The sequence below is a fragment of the Miniopterus schreibersii genome (assembly GCF_964146895.1).
Source record: "Miniopterus schreibersii genome assembly, chromosome: 4".
NCBI classification, from domain to species: Eukaryota; Metazoa; Chordata; class Mammalia; order Chiroptera; family Miniopteridae; genus Miniopterus; species Miniopterus schreibersii.
In genome coordinates this window covers 45,323,669-45,341,303 of record NC_138105.1, presented here as the reverse complement: position 1 = coordinate 45,341,303, position 17,635 = coordinate 45,323,669, and the positions used below count along the sequence as shown (strand labels likewise).

Genomic DNA, 17,635 nt, shown 5'->3' with positions numbered 1-17,635 from the left:
TTGAAGAGTTTTAAAATTGTAACTCCAAATAATATCCTTCAGTCAGATTTGATGATGATGATGATAGGCATTATTAGCCTGTTTATATGAAGAAACTAAGAATAACAACTGCTTGTTATTAAGGAAAGGTCACTCTTCAACTTCCCCCTCTGCTCTAGCAAATCTATGGCAGTTGGCTAGATGGTTAGAGAATATTGAATTCTCTTTGCTAATTTACTTAGAATTGCTATTGAATAAACCATTCAGATTAAGTAGAAACTCCAGGCCCGGCATAGGAGATAGTGTTGGATTTTAAATTAGAGAAAACATTCAGTTAAGTGGTAATAAATGAAATGGATTTTACTTTTGTGAATTATACTTTTGTGGAAGTCATTAGCTCTTTTCATTATGAAAGGCAAGTGCATCAATTGCAGAACTTTCTTCAATTCCTATCTTAATACAGATAAAACTTCTAAGGCTCTGTTCTTAAGATTTAGTACTAGTGCCATGGCTGCTATGTCTGAGTGGTTAGAGTTTCAGCCCTAGGACTGAAGGGTCTCGGGTTTCATTCCTGGTCAAGGGCCTGTACCTGGGTTGCGGGTTTCCTCCCCTCACCCCAACCGGTCAATGTGTCTCTCTCACATAGATGTTTCTCTTTCTCTCTCCCCACCCCCTCCACTCTCTGAAAAAATCAATGGAAAAATATCCTTAGATGAGGATTTAAAAAAAAAAAGATTTAATCCTGTTTGTAGAAAAACTTCCCTAGATTGGTAAAGAAGTCAAAAAACACTACTTCAGTGTAAAATAGGTCCTAGTGGGGGGGGAAAAAGTTGGTTAATTCTGTCTTGTTTAACTCTCTTTGTTTAAAAATGCTAGAGGATATTATAATTGAGTTATCTCTGCCTCCCTTGGCAAGGACACATTCCTTTTCAACTTGATATTGATTCTCTTATTTGGCTCAACTGTATGTTTTGCATCCTGTACTCATAATGTCAAGAGGACTCTAATGAGGAAAAAAAATTGGTCTTAGAGTGACTGTAAATCCAGCACCCATCCTGCATACTTCATTCACAGCCCTGTTTTCCCCCCTTAGGATCCAAGCCACACTCAGAAGCCTGTTGACAGTAGTGCTCCTCATGCTGTTGTTCTTCATGACTTTACAGCAGGTAAGGACATAAATAATAAAGTAGCAGAGCCCTTAGGATCCAGGCGCAGGCATCCTCCTTGGTTAATCCTGAGGGACATCATTCTTCATTCTCTGTGCATCAGAGTCCTAGACTGGCAGGGTCATCTTACCAGTCACCTGTACCCAACCATTCCAGAATGCTTAGCTGCATACCCTTGCTTTTGAAACTCTCCATGAGAGAGAAAGAGAGGATGTTTCCCATATGTGTGAACAAACAGCAAACTACCTACCAGTTACAAACTTTTTAACTCTTTCAAAATAGTGGGTACCAATTATCGATTATAATGAAATCATTTCTAATTTAACAAATTAAGTTCTTTTCTCCTAAGAATTGTAAAACCTACACACATAGCTATTACTTGTGAGATGAAATATAATTTTTTTTTAGAAATAACATTTCCCTCCAAATTTTACAAGAAAATATAAATATTTTAAAATCAATTTTAAAACACCTTTGATATCCAAGGCTACAGATAAATTCTTGATTTATTTATAACTTCATTGTATCCACTTGGTAGACTGATTTTCATTTTAGTGTGAGTAAATTTACTTGCTAAAGAGCTGTAGTATTCCCTTAGTTAACATTTTGAGATTGCAGTAATTTTTAAGCATGATTGAGAACAATAAGAATATTAAACCGTGTCTATAAAACCCTTTCATTGTTCACATTGTATTCAGCAAAAGGTTTATATTGGCACAGTAGGAATCATTGGTCAGCACAGTGTTTGGTGTGCTTTTTAAACCATTTCCCATTAGTCAGTGTAGGATAAATGTATCTAATTTGATCTTAAAAGAAGAAGCTGGTAACAGCAATATTTTTTAAAAAGATATATTTTTAAGTCAATTTGATTAGTATAATCTGCTCTCTGAATCAGTAGAACATACTGCCTCGGTGGACAGAACTAAATACTACTTTGTGCTCTGCTTTAATCAAGTTTGCAACCAGAATAATTTATCATACATAATTATAATTTTATTTTACAGAGCAAGTTGATGATTTGAATCTCACTTCTGGAGAAATTGTTTATCTTCTGGAAAAAATAGATACAGATTGGTATAGAGGAAAATATAGAAATCAGACGGGGGTATTTCCTGCCAACTACGTCAAAGTAATTGTAAGTGGGTCATGATTGTTTTAATTGGTCATACGTTCAGTGGGTTCCATGTAACTTTCAGTTTGGAAAAAGTAACTGGAGGCCTAGATTCTTGGGTTCTAATTCTCTCTTTTCCATTGATTCATTTGGTGTTAAGAAAATTCAAAAAATAAAAGTTTGTTCAACTAGATAATGGTTAATTGTTAATATATTATGAGGTACTGGAACTTAATTCCTAAATGCTGTTTGAAATCCTAAGGTGAAAAAACACTACAGGTCAACTGGCAAATCAGCTCTTCTTGGAGGATTGATAAATACTTAAGAATATATGTTAATTCTTTGAAAAATTTACTGAACAAGACTCAAAAGGTACAAGATTGTCCTGAAGGATTGTTTTCTGAGGCTACAGTACCACTTTTCCTTTTCTTTGAAGTACATTTTGTTTTTTGTTTCTTTCATTCCGTTTATTTTCTTCTCTTAGAAAAATAGACTTGGGAATACTAAAGTACTTTCATTGCAGGTAGTGGTCCATTAATGGGTTTTCACATGATGATTTCAAATCTGATTGGGGAAAACTATATTAAATTGTCAGAACTCTATACCCCTTCACAGCCTGACTTGTAACAGCAGACCTGTACAGTCAAGCCCTATAAGTGCTAAGTCCAGGTGGCTATGAAACATGGGGATAAAATACAAAGACTGCCATTTTGTCACAATAAAGGAGTGTGACTCCGTCTCTGATGTAACTTACTAATAATGGAAAATATCAATAAAACTAGCATAAATAGTTGAGCATTAACAGCTATTTGGGGGGGAAAAAGCAAATAATTTTCCATTATATCAGAGACTTAGAAAACAAATTTAACAGAGATCCTGTATTTTTCCAATATAAATGAATTTGAGTCTCTTGAATTATAAAATGTGGGCCTTACAAATTGTCCCGTGTGTGTGTGTGTGTACACACACACATATACCCTGATTCTTTGGGAAAATCCAGCCACATTCTCTAAATTAATATTAAGAAGAATGTTAGTTTTAGCTCTCTTCCTCATTTTTCTTCTGCCCAATGTAGCAGTACTTTTAAAACCACAATTACCTCACTGAAATAAATTACACTGAATCTGCTACATTATTGGTATAAGTATTATTTCTAAGCCTACGAGTTTAAAAAATTGTTTTGAAACTGAGCTTTTGGAATTAATCAAGAGGGCACTGATTTGTTTAATAGAGGCCTCACAGCTGTCAGTGGTTGTCAGACTGAATACCCCAGGGCCAAATACTTTGTTACAGCCTGGCTCCCCTGAGCCTTGTGAATGAGGTGCTCTTTGAAGGGCTCACTGCTCAGCAGACACTGAATACTAACTCCTTTCTTCCTCCCCCGTCACATCGATAGGAAAAAATGTTCCACAGTTAGGAAAATGGAGAGCATCCACAAGTTTGATGTAAATGTTTTATTTTGGGGTCAAGAAAGTATTGCAGAATTCTGCCAACACTGTGAATAGGTGTGGTAGTGGTGCCCAAATACCTGATGCCTTGTCTATCTTAAGTCCTCCTCATCTGAAGTTCTCAGCGTAGAAGGGATATGGGATAGAGAAAACTCAGTCAGGGGTAGAATGATGTTAATGTGCTTATTCCAGCAGATAAGAAAAGGATCGATTGGCTGTTCAAGGAAGGCTGCCTCACAAGTTATTATTTATTATTTTTTTCAAAACCCAAATTCTGGATTTCTTACTGTTAGCTCCTATGGTACCGTTTAATCAGTTAAACACCTATCTAACCTGGCTAATTTCGATCATGTATTTCCTAATTACTTAACCTTAAATTTACCTTACTAAAATCTGAAAAAATATAATTTTCACCTTGACTTGTCTTTACTAGATTGATGTTCCAGAAGGAGGAAATGGGAAAAGAGAATCAGCTTCATCTCATTGTGATAATAAGTAAGTTTTATTTGTATTCTTTTGTACAAAATGCAAAGGAGGTGAGCATTTATATCATAATTACCAAGCTTAAACACTTCAGATTGTGATTATTGATTCCCAGTGTGTCTTTTCAATTATGAGGAAAACTTTACTTGTTTAAAAGCCATAGTGGATTCAAATGCTAATGAAAATTCATCATGCTGATTCAAGACGACCTAAGCAACTCCTTGTATCAATACAGCACATGTAGACAGCAACAAGGAGCCTACCTTGCTGCTTCCCACAGCCTGGCCTCAGCTTGAGCAGAGATAGTTTGTCATCCAGTATATTTTATTTGGGCCATCTGGTGTTTATCTACCAACAATTTTTTGGAAGGTTCAAAACTCTTGTCATAGAAAATACTTAACCTTATAGAAATATGAACCATACAAAAACTGCTAGACATTTTGTATTGTTTTGTTTTTAAGAGGAACTAGAAGAAAGTAAAGGAAGGGTTAAGTTGGAGGGGTCTTCCTTTATGTCTGAGGACCTTTTCATGGATTTATACCCTTTTATGCATCATTGTAACTTTTTTGTGATTTAAAACACTGCCACAGTGCAACTTTATGTTCCAGTTAAATGAGTAAAATAAAAGAATTCACTACCTGCTGAAGATTGTAAACCTGTCTTTGAATAGGTCAGACATAAGGAGATACTCCCTGAGGACTTTAGAAAATAAATGCAAAGGTTACCACAAATAAGAAAACTTATGATGCCACAATAGTTGAATTCTCTTTCAGGTTCAGTTTTTCTCCTATTTTTAAGCTGCATTTAATGTGTCAGCAGGTTGAATTTGAAGTGGGCTTTCACAGCTCTTGGTCCATTGACCTGACTTAAATCAGAATTTGATTGGAGCCAGTACCAATCTTTTCTCTTCAGGCAGTTGCATCTCCTGTTACTATTGAAACTTCCTTCCTAACACCTCAAATGGAAGGTTTGGTATGAAGTCATGTCTTCTAGAGACACAGTTTTATCTCTGCTTTTGTCTTATTTTCAGTCAAAAATGCAGACCATTTAAGGATTGTTCTAAATTCTCAGAAATTAAGCCTTTTTAAAGGAGATGCAAAAATCATTTTTAAAACAACAGTGTTAGGTAAAAGATTAAGTATTTATAAGATAGTATGCCGAGCTTCTGTTTTATTTGAACCTTCTAGTTTTGAAGACCATTCATCTATATACACAACTCATGACTGATTCAACATATATTGAGCATTGACTCTGCCCAGCTGATGCCCGTTGCATTCTGTCATGGAAGTTTGATGACTTGCCCTGCGATTCTCAGGGTTAGCGCTCCTAAACTCAGTGTATTTAAATCAAGAGGGTTCAGACTGAGCCATGGATTACTGTGGTCCAAGAATACAAAGACATGGAGACTGGGGAGATTCTGAAGTGCTATAAAAGTGGCCATGAGACATGGCAGCGTAAGCTGACCACGAGCTTATGGAATTCTGAATGTCTCTGTGACACTGACTTGTAGCCTTTCTGCGTGGACAGGTTCCTGCCTGAAAAGTAAGGACTATCATTTAGAAATATAGCTTATTCTTTTTCATGGAAAAGTTCAAATGATGCCTAGTATACCGTACTACATAGTAAACACAGAATATGTATTGAAAGACTGAATGAAGGTTTTAAAGCATTTTGAAAATTAGTACTCTCTAGTTTAACCCACAAATGTAATCTTTGTTCAGAGGTCCAAGATGTGTTGCTCGGTTTGAATATATTGGAGACCAGAAGGATGAGTTAAGTTTCTTGGAGGGAGAAAGTATTGTTCTTAAAGAGTATGTGAATGAAGAATGGGCCAGAGGAGAACTTCAAGGCAGAACTGGGATTTTCCCCCTTAACTTTGTGGAACTCGCTGAGGATCATCCCACCTCTGGTTCAAATGTTTTAAGTGAGTATAGAGAATATCATTTTTTATTATGTTCTAATTGAAATAAACCAAATAATAAGATAGTACTTGAGCTGCACAGTAACTCATAGTGCCATTTTTTTTAAGGTAGAAGGAAAAATGATTTTAAAATGGTCATTTGTGTGGGGTACTCTCACTGTGGTAATCTCTCGGAGAGCCAGCGTTGGTGTTTTAGGTAATTAGCAGTAGCTTCATATCAGAAATGGCCGATGAAGAATCATAGACTTTTAAACAGAAATGGACTATAGAGTATAACTAATGGTATCTTCCTTCACTTCACAGTAAAGGAAAAAAGCCCAGAGAGGGTAGTGCCTGGTCAGTTACGTAGCCAGCACCTGAAGAGGCTGGTCTGCAACACCAGGCTTCTCGTTCTCCCCTCCAGTTTTTCCTCCAATACCATATGGTCTTCACATCTGAAGTTTTGACTTTTTTTAAACATAGGCACAAAGGTACCACCGAAGACCAAAAAAGAAGATTCTGGAGCAAATTCTCAGGTAGGCTGCTTGAATAGATAACTGTAATGAAAGCCAGGTTTCAACTCTGGGAAGAATATTAAAATCGTAATTACCCAGAGGAAATGTTATGAAGTCATTTTTCAATTCATATAGTAAATGTTTGAAACAGGGGTGGGAAAAAGTAGGTTTACAGTTGTGAGTATGAGAGACACAGAGTTTATTCTTATATCATTGTTTATTAATAACTTACTTATTTTTATTAAAACTGTAAACCCACTTTTGCCCACCCCTATATTTAGATGGTTAATATCTTTACTGCATGTAGAGCTCATACAAACAGACTAAAAAGACATGCAAACCCTGATAGAAAACAGGGAAAAAGGCATGTTGGAGAATTAAAGAGATAAAGAGATAGTATAAGTAGCTGATATTAAAAAATATTTAACCTTACTAGTAATCAAAGTGCCTTATAAAGCAATGATAAAAATACCATTTAACTTACCTAGTTAACAAGAATTCAGTACAACTCAACACTAAACAAGTAATTATATGAGTGTTAAAAACAAGAACTTACAAATGATTATTATTTTTTTTTGCCCTACAAATAGCGTAAAAAAGAGAAGGTTTTAGTCACAAAGATAGTCATAGTGGTCGTATTATAATAGGAAAAAATTTGGAAACAACCTAAATATTATCATTATTGGTAGAATGTTTTGAGGCCATGAAAAACTAGATTTTTAAAATAAATGTAATGGGAAGGAAATGTAGGAAATTGAATATATAGCATAAAATGACTAGAAGGAAATATATTTATTGACATTCAGTTGCCCCTAACTGGTAAGATTATAGGTGGGTGGAGTTTTTCCCACTTCTTCATACATTTCCAAACTTACCAAATATTTAGGAGCATTTGTATTATTTTTATAATGGGAGAGAGAAAACACTGGAGTAAAATTTTCACATACTATCCTTGGCCGGGCGGGTAGCTCAGTTGGTTGAGCTTCTTGAACATAGGGTTCCCATCCCAACTTGGCAGAGATGCCTCTTCACAGAGCAAAACCTTCCTGTAATGTGTTCAGGGTAAAGGCATTCCTGTTGGCACATTCCATCATACTAGCCCATCACATTTGGGTGGCTATTCTGCCAGTCTTAGAGCTAACTATGCCTCATAAAATTAAAAGTGTGAATTAATTAAGTCCGGTGCCACAGAATCTGATAGCTTTTGAATCAAGTAAAGCCCAAGGAATTAGCAGACTGCCCATTCTGATCCTTCATCATTTAGAAGAGTTCACTGGAAATGATATGCCTTACCAGAACTTTTTTCATAGTGTCATAAATACTGTACATGAATATTGTATGCTTTTACCTAATTTTTAAAATACAACTAATATCATAAATCATAATTAGAAAAAAGGTTTTGCTTAAATATTATATATTCCTTAAAAGCGGAAAAGCCACAAATTCTATCACATCTGTCGCATAGAATTATATTTTAAGATAAAAAGTTATTGGAAATTTTTATTTTTGAAACTTGATAGCAACATAAAGTGTTGGGGATTTAAAGAAACATTCGGGCTTTGAAATCTTATGACTCCTTAATTTTCCCCCCACCATTTTTTAAGCTTTGTAGAAATCAATTTCAAATAAAATCTCACATTTTTTACCAAACTTCTGATTTGTAACAGGACAACAGTCTTTCTGGAGAATGGTGTGAAGCTCTTCACAGTTTTACAGCAGAGTCCAGTGATGACTTACCCTTCAGGAGAGGAGACCGGATCCTGATCCTCGAGCGTCTGGACTCCGACTGGTACAAGGGCAGACTTCGAGACAGGGAGGGGATCTTCCCAGCAGTCTTTGTGCGGCCCTGCCCAGGTACAACTACAGGAAATGACTCTTATTCTCTAAGGGGAGCCTGAGACCTTTAAAGCAATATATATTTCTTTTTGCTCTGGCCATGCCCAGTTTAAGTTGTTTGCCTTCATTTGAAAAAGTTGATTCATAAAGTTTTGTAAACTCTCTTCTTCATATATTTTGTTAGAGTTATAGGGAAAAAAGATAAAAATGCCTTCACTTGATAATGGCCAATTCTCTCCCCTAAATATATTTTCTATAATTTTTTCCTGCTAAGAGAACATTCTTCATCATTTTGCAAGTTAAATAAATTGGAAATTAATTGAAAATATTTTTTCCTGGGAATGACAAGGGGTTTCTTTAAATATTTGATTTGTTTTTAGTCCAGTGTCTTTCTGTATTTTGGTGTTTTCACAGCTGACGCTAAAAGTACGTCTCCTTTATCACTGAAGGGGAGGAAAGCCAAAGCCTTGTATGATTTCCATGGGGAGAATGAAGATGAGCTTTCCTTCAAGGTCAGAATGTGTATTTTTTGTGCCCATGTTAAGCAGCTATAAATTTTGAAGTGTCTTCCATCGAAGGGTAGAACATTTGGGTGGCATATTAACCATTTGTTAAGAATGAACAGATCTCCTACTCTAAATCCAAAGAACCAGATCAGACAAAGTGAATAGGGCAAATGTAAATGATCCGCAAGGCATTTAGTTACTCAAAGAAAACCTTATTGGCTTGATAGCCCCACAATCCCCAAACGAATTTCTTATTCCTAGGCCTCGTAACATCAGATCTCAGTAATGTTGGAGTTTTCATTGGTAGCCGTAATAAAGGATGCTTCCCTGTATGGCCCTTGTATCTTACTATTGTCATGTGTATGAAATCCATGGAGAAATCAGTTGGTATCTACTGCATTTGGCTACTGCACCAGGGCCTTATAAGACACACTGGAGTCTTATCCAGAAATACAGTGACCTGGAAATGATCCCAAAACATTAAGCTACTTTGCCAAGGGTTTTTTTTTAGAAGCCTGCAATATAATCTTACTTTATCAAAGATGTGCCTCGTATTTTTTTTTTAAGTAAAAACAGTTTTCATGATCCTGTTTCCCCAGTCCATAGTTAGACCATAGTCAGAGGAAAGCTCCCTGGGTAGTACTTTGGGACTGTGCCAGAGGAAGGAGGGTAAGTTTAGTAGTCATTGCTCTCAGAAGAGCCTGTGTCAGACAGCAGTAAATTTTCCATCATTGGAGATATTCAGAGAGCCAAGATGCCATAGAAGAATGAAAGCGTCAAGGAGTGATTGGACAAGATGAGTTTTAAAACAGTGGGTCCCCAAACAAGGTTGTCACCTGTCTATAACAAAAGGAGGAAAGCAAAGTGCTATTGGGTATGTGCAGGCTTTGGGGGGCCATGGGGTAAAAGCAGCATGCAGAGATATGTCAGTTATAAGGTTGCTAACTTTCCTATTTTGTGATAGGGTTTTCCTTCTGAGAATTTCTTTTATCTTTTTCATATTAAAATGTCATTTTTATTATAAAATATTACATATTTTATATTTAACAGTAAATGATAGATAGTTCTCATGCAAAATTATAATTTGGTATCTCTCTCTCTCTCTCTCTCTCTCTCCTTCTTTCCAAAATTTTTTGGTTCTTAAAACCCAAATGTTTGGAAGCTGTTGCCCCAGTCCTTTTTAGTCTTGACAGTCAGTAGCTGAAAATTATTCCTTTTATCTTTACATAGAATGTTACTTCAAGTGAACAACCTGGATTCACACTTTTTGGATGTTATTTTGGCATTCATTTAAGTTATGTCATATGAATAACAATACACTAGTATCTTTCAGAAAATAGGTGGTCATCATTTTACAAATGACTGTAAGCAAGATAGTTCTAGAGTTTTTAGCTAAGGAATTCTGCACTGCCTTCAGTATTGTTGATCATTAATATTTTATTAAATATCCACAAAGTAGTAGTAGATTTTTTTTTTTTAAGTTGTCCTGGCCCTCAGAAAACTGACATACTATGTATGTGTGGAACAGGGCTAAGAAAAATAGTTTTAGTCAACCATTATGTTATAATTTAGGAACCAGAAGGAACTTATTTATGACAGAAACTTTGAGTAACCAGAAGTTTTACAGATTTTAGCAGAGTAAAGTAAATTAATGACATTTGATATCAGCATTTTTCCTTTCCATTTTCCATAAAGAAAGGCCTTAAATCAGATCATTTTTTCCCCCCAGAGGCCTATGTACTAGGCTACAAATAAATCCAGTTAGCCCAATAAAGATATTCTTTAAAGTAGCTAGAGTCATTTTGGACAATTACAGAATCTTAAACTCAGATTCTAAGAAATTATTAGAAACAATACAGAGCAAAATAGTTCCCAGAGGTAATTTTAAAAATTATGTCATCTGTTGAAGATTTATAATTCACACATGAAGAAGATACACAGTCCTTTACTGTCCTGATGAGGATTAATCAGTGTTCTGAGTCACAGTGAAGCTCTTTAAGGCAGGAAGAATGCAGATTTGATATTGAGGCCAGGGAGGATGGAATGCACCAAATGGCGGAGATACCATTATGTGGGAGAACAAATGTACAGTACAAAATGCTCAGCATGACGAGAAAGGCGATCACTGTAAAAGCCTTTCTAAGTGAAGAGGTCTGCTGTAAAATGTGGTGGCCATGTGCCTAATGGTTAGCAATAGAGGCCCTGAAATCACACTAGATTTGAATCCTGTCTCTACCACTAACAGGACATGCGACACTAAGCAAATTTACTTAATACCCGAGCTTAAATTTCCTCCTCTTTAAAAGAAGGAAATCTATACAAGTATTTCTCTAGGACTGCAGTGTTGTGTATATGAGTTAATTCCTATAAAGTACATAAAATAGGACAAGGCATACAGTAAGCACATGGCTCACTCATCTCCAAGTCTTTGCTTAAATGTCATCTTCAGTGGGGCCTTCCCAGACTGCTCTAATGAGATGGCAGCCAACCCCACTCTTTCTTTCTCTACCAGCTTATTTATTTGTCTTCCCACTCTAGAATGTCTTTGCCTGGTCAGTGAGGCTCGGTGGTTGAGCGTTGACCCATGCACCAAGAGGTCACCAGTTTGATTCCCAGTCAGGGGCTCGATTCGCAGTAGGGAGTGTGCAGGAGGCAGCAGATGCATGTTGATTCTCTCCCATTGATGTTTCTATCTCTCCCTTTTCCTTCCTCTCTCTTTAAAATCAATTTAAAAAAATATTTTTTTTTAAAAAGAATTTATTTAGAATGGGTTCTTTATTCATTGCTGTATCCATAATGCCCAGAACAATAGTGTCTGAAATATAGTGGTTGCTCAATAAATAATTGTTAGATGGAGGGTAGAGGGGACATGCATACACACACACACATACACATACATATACATACACAAATATATGTGATAGCTGGTGGTGTTATTTATTAAAGAAGAACTTAAATTAGGAGTGAATTTTGGGGGCACAAAATACAAGCAGGAAAATAAAAGGGCAGCAAGAGTGACAATGGCAAAGAAATGAGCTTTGAGGAAAAAAGGCATAGAAGTGGCATCATTAGGTGCAGATTATCTTTGTGGTATATCATTCAATCCTCTCAGCAAATCATGGTAAGTTAAATAAAGAGAATATACATGCCTTTCCAAATGGGCTGCCTACTATGTTTATACTCAACAGAAACTAATAATTATTTCTAATTCCTATCTTCTTACAGGCTGGAGATACAATAACAGAGCTGGAATCTGTAGACGATGACTGGATGAGTGGAGAACTAATGGGAAAATCTGGAATATTTCCCAAAAACTATGTTCAGGTTTTACAAGTCAGCTAAAGATGAAGCTTGACTGTGTTCCTTGGCACAAGAGCTCACTTGAACTATCACTTTGACTATCAGATATGGTTTTTTGCACTATTTTTTTAAACTGAAAGAAATATCTATGCTGTACATGGCACACTAGAATTTTCTGAAAGCAGAAAATGTCTAAATTTCATAATTAGCTTTCACTCAGAGTAGAAAAGTGCAGGTGAAAACCCATGAGCAACATGGACAACATCAAAGAGGGTGAGCAAGACAGGTAAACACTTCCCCCAGGGAAAGCGCCTGGTGACAAGGGAGGCTTACAAGCAAAAGTTGCACTTGGACATTTATTTTCATCAGCAGAAGTCAATTAACTGTGCTTCATTTTTTCACTTTCTTTTAAAAGGAGGACATTCAATATTCTACATGCTGTAACTATCAGGGCATGGTTGGTAATATAAATTTCATTTTTTATATTCAAATTAATTCTAACAGCTTAAGTTCATTATCTTCATTCTCAGGGCAAATCCTTGCTTCAGGAGGGGGTAGTTTATTAACTAGTTGGAGCCTGCGTAAGAACTCGGTGAATCAGCTCATGCTCGCCAAATGCTTCTTGTGTTAATAAGTGTTTCCCCTTTGCCCAAGGATTTGCAGGGGGTTAAAATTTGATGCATCTTAGTCAAAAGAACCAAAACCACCCTGAGATGCCTTGCTAATATGACTAACACTTCCACATACCTGCTGTACTTATTTCTTTCCTCCATTTATACTTTATACAGGCTTGTTATAAAGCATATTTTCTGAATCTACAATCATTCTTTTGACAATTACTGGTACCCAAAGAAAAATTCATTTTCTTTGTGTAACTCCAGTAATATGTAAAAACTGTGTCTTGTTATAGTGGTACATTATGAATCACATATATCTCAGAATACAGAGCAACTGTTAAGATGGAAAACAATACCAAGCCCCCATAGCTCATTTCTTCCCAGTATAATCAGAATGAAAAATAATTTAAGAAGGCTGATACTCTTTGGGGTTTTCCCCCCCAGCTCATCCCTTCACAATTATTAAATAAAAAACCACTTTCCTGCTGTATCCATTGTTATGCATGCCAGGCTTAAGCTAAAAGCAGTTCTTTATAGGACTGAATCAATTCTAGTTTATGAGCTAAAGCCAAATAAGTTGAAGACAATCTTCCAAACAGATCAATGGAATAGAATTTCATTGGAAAACACTTTCCCAACAATGTTCATGACTTTCTTCTATTTTTAAGAAGATTTTGATATACTGGGCCACTTTTTAGCTTTTGTTATTGTTTCCCATTGTCCAAAAAGTTAGGCAGCCAATGGTCAAACCATTATGTGAACACAAGATGGAGTTTTAGAAGGGAAGAGCTATTTACTTCATCTTTGATTAAAGGTCACCTGCCAGTTATATGGTTATAAATGATATAGGGGCTGCATTTTTCTGTATGTTTTGTAAAGAAGACAATATAAAGAAAACTCTTGTCAAATTTTACTCAGGAGTAATTTCATGAGAAATGGATGACTTAAAGCATTATCCCAATTAAATTCCCATTTCTAGCAAGCTGTATAATAGGAAGTAGGGTGTGTCTGGAAAAGGACATGAGATATATTTCTTTGCCTGTTTTATTTTAACATCTTATATTAAAGATCATGAAAACTTAGCTTTATTGGAGAAAAATACCCTCTTAAATTTTGGCCTTCTGTCAGCAGAATAATAAGTGTCATAGTTGTAAATCTACTTGACATTGTAATAAATGCAGCTGAACTTTTCAAAGTCCTTTTCTCATACTAGACCAAGTTTTTTTGAGAATGGAGATGGTATCTTCTCTTTATAATTCCAGCCCCTTTGCTCAGTATAATCTCAAGAAAGGTAGGATGGATGGATGGATGGATGGATGGATGGATGGATGGATGGATGGCTTATTTGGCAATACCATCTTGGATACACTGAGATCTAATATCTTTCCTCCTTAATTTGACAAAAATATTTATTGAAACAAAATTTTGCAGTTTTTATGTCATTTCACTTCATCATGCTACAGTTTTTGCTTGTCATTTATTATCCACTCAACTGACAAGAAGACAAAATGTAGCTTGGTATGGGTTTTCATAGGTACTTTATTATTCTGTATATTGATTGAGCATAATTTTTATAGTCTGAATTTCATAGGGGAAAAATAGGAATGTATTGTTTTTCCTTTCAGGAATTTTAGGTGAAAACCTGATATTGTTCATCCAAGACTCCTCAAAGTAGAATCTCCAAATACTTTTTAAAAAAATTACAACTAGAGAATTCATTTAATATATTATTCTTACCCATTTGATTACCCCTTTGAACACTAAAAGCAGATTTCATTAAAAGATGCACTTGTTTATTTACATGGCTAGAGGGGTAATGTAGTAAATGTCTTTTATTGTGCTCTAGGAAATCACAGTTTTTGAATACAGCCTGAAACATTCCGAGTATCAGTATATTTATCAAAATTTGTTAGAACTGGTATTTTTTAAAATATTCTTTTTCTATAGGGTTTTCATACATCAGTATTCTTAACAATAACTTAGTTTTTATTCAATTTCTTAAGCTTAGGTAAATATACCTAGAGAAATACTGATGGCTATATGGACATATTATAAGGATATTTGTATAATCATTAATGGTTTATTCCTTTTAATTAATGTCAAATGCATATGGGCCATACATATGACTCATAATTCAGTGTCATTTTAAATGCCATTGAAAACTTCTAACAGTGAATTTTTCCAGAACAGGAAATAATTTTCTAACCTATGCCTTTATATTTCACTGTAATTATAGAGGGGGGAAAATACAAAGCCTATTTCAGAACAACAGCACCATCTAGGGGCCTCTCACCTAATGGCAAGTCCATCCTGTTACACCACAGAGGAGCGTCTTCGGACCAGAGCTGTACCTGCAGAGGTTAAATGATTTGCCTAAGGCCATACAGGTATGGCAGAACCTAAAGCAAAACCTAGCTCCACTGTTCCCAATTCAGTACTTTCTCCATTTGTTGTGCTGATGTGGTACATTTCTCTTTAGCAGTTAAACAAGTATAATTGATCTGTTTTATTGGCCTGAAAAGTTTAACTTCTTTGCTACAATAGGATTAGGACAAGTTACAATGAATAAACTAGTAAATTTTTATTTCAAAGCCTGAGACACATTCTGGGTTTCTTAAAATGAATCGTAATTGTATGTACACCATGGATTGTTTATCTTCAGATACTGCAAACTAGGCAATAACTCAGTGAAATATTTCTCAGAGTAAGTAATGATTCAGATTCATAATTCAGAAAGGACAATTACCTCCAGTTGTCTATCTTGTTTTAAAAGAAATTGACTGACACTCTTAATACCAAAATATTGGCCCATATTTAGTTCTTTATAATTAAAATAAAGCTACATTTATCTCTCCAGTCATATCCAAGTTTTTTATTGGATAGAGCCCTGACTCAAAGGATCACCGATGCCCACCACACTGTTCCCCAGGATCCCAGTTGGCCAACAGCTGAAGAACAGTTACTTCTGAAGAGCCTGAGTGTATGGCTATCCCTTCAGTGCAGTACTATGCCTAAGACTACACTAGGGAGACAGTGGTTTCTTCTCTTTAGCCATATGAAATATCAAAGTTGTTAAAAATATACAGTGATTGAAAAAAATCCAACTCATCTGTATATACAGAGCATTCTAGGGGAAGATGAATGTGTGTGAGCAGGCTGACGCCTGCCATCTTTGCTGGTGTGAGGGGCCTGGTTGGGCTGTGAGAAGACCTAGATGTCCACAGCAATAAGGGAGTTGGGGGCAAGTTCATAGAACAGAAGAAAACAGGGCAGTAAGACTAGTTATGAAGGATGACTTCCCCTATGCAGGTGTGTCGGGCTGATCCTGTTGGGTGGGACTGATGATGGCCTCTACATCGTATTCTGTTTGATGGACACCAGGAGGGACTACTTTATAAAGAGAATAAGGGTAAAGATGAAACTGTAGAAGCCGAGTATCTTGGGGAAGATGAGAATCAGGATCCCGGCTTAGCAGACCATGCACACTGATGTTCCCCCACACACAGCCGGCAGCCAAATCACTCAAGCTGGTACTGAGCTTCAGAAAGTTAGATTTTCTTTTTTAGGATTTGGCAGTGAGGATCACTACCATCAGGCCATAGATAGCAATTATATTGACCCTGACCACTAGAATGTGGGACATCTTGATCAGATCTGGCCACGTGATCATGGAGGTGATGCCCAGCCCACCTGCAGAACTATACCTGTAGTCTAGGTCCTGAATACCATGACAACCAAGAAATCCACGACAGGAAAAAAAAATGTATTTAGGTTTGGTTCCAGACTTGAATGGGTGTGACGAGCCAATTTCATTGTGTGGAAAGCATACCCCAGATTAGGACATACACAAAAATACAAGTCTGTGACCTAGCTGGCTAGACCCACATTTTTAAAAATTGGGGTATGATTTGCATAAAATAGATAACAAAGTACACAATTCTAAGTTTTGACAATTATATACTCATATAGCCACCAATATATAGAACATTTTCATCATCCAGGAAGTTCCTCATACCTCTTTCCAGTCAGTTATCTCCCCCCACATCCACTTACCCCTGCGCAGCAATCAGTTCTCTATCATCATAGATTCATTTTGCCTGTTCTGAAACTTAGTAAAAATAGAACATAGTATCTGCTCCTCCCTTCTGGATTCTTTTGCTCAAATTAAGTGGTATAACAGGTGTTTAAAATTTTAAAGCAGCTACTCATTTTCCAAAGTGGTGGTACCATTTTACACTCCACTATTAACGTCTGAGAGTTCCAGTTACTCCACACTTACCAACATTTTATCAGTCTATTTGTATTGTCAGTTTCAGCCACTGTGGTTTTGATACAAAACCAGTAACAGTACTGCAAATAGACTTCTAAGAGCTTATGACACCTGAATTCTTTACTTTATGGTCTTAAATGGAAGCTACCTACCTTTCATAGCTTTCACACTTGCATTGCTTATCACATTATATCCGGTAGAGGATTACCCATTAAGTCAGTGTGACTGGAATACTATTAATGACTGTGATTGTTTCCTCTTTAAGGAATCATGAGTGCTCGCCACGGCAGCACATATACTATAAAAATAATCACCTTATTGATACATTCCAAAATGTGGCTTCAAAATACTGGGGAGGAAGTGTCAGGAACTGGGCTATTTTGACATTTTACCCAGTAGCCTGCCAGTTTTATGGATGCTGGCAAGACACAAGACTCCTGGGTCAAAAAGGAAGGACTTATTACTGCAAAAAGCAATAAGTCAGAGCTTCATGTTCATTTGTTT

At 36.2% G+C, this 17,635-nt stretch overlaps 1 protein-coding gene across 5 annotated transcripts in view; it reads left to right on the top strand.

The window, feature by feature from the left end:
- SH3D19 (SH3 domain containing 19) overlaps positions 1-15,717 on the top strand; it is a 142,592-nt gene extending 126,875 nt beyond the window's left edge. For all 5 annotated transcript variants that reach the window (XM_081135601.1, XM_081135600.1, XM_081135602.1 and 2 more), the window contains 8 exons: positions 1,073-1,145; positions 2,150-2,280; positions 4,138-4,199; positions 5,909-6,111; positions 6,571-6,623; positions 8,270-8,456; positions 8,853-8,950; positions 12,170-15,717. In XM_081135601.1, the coding sequence (XP_080991727.1) occupies positions 1,073-1,145; positions 2,150-2,280; positions 4,138-4,199; positions 5,909-6,111; positions 6,571-6,623; positions 8,270-8,456; positions 8,853-8,950; positions 12,170-12,286 (924 nt within the window). In that variant the 3' untranslated portion in view covers positions 12,287-15,717. The remainder of the gene's footprint in view (positions 1-1,072; positions 1,146-2,149; positions 2,281-4,137; positions 4,200-5,908; positions 6,112-6,570; positions 6,624-8,269; positions 8,457-8,852; positions 8,951-12,169) is intronic.
- The last annotated feature ends 1,918 nt before the right edge of the window (positions 15,718-17,635 follow it).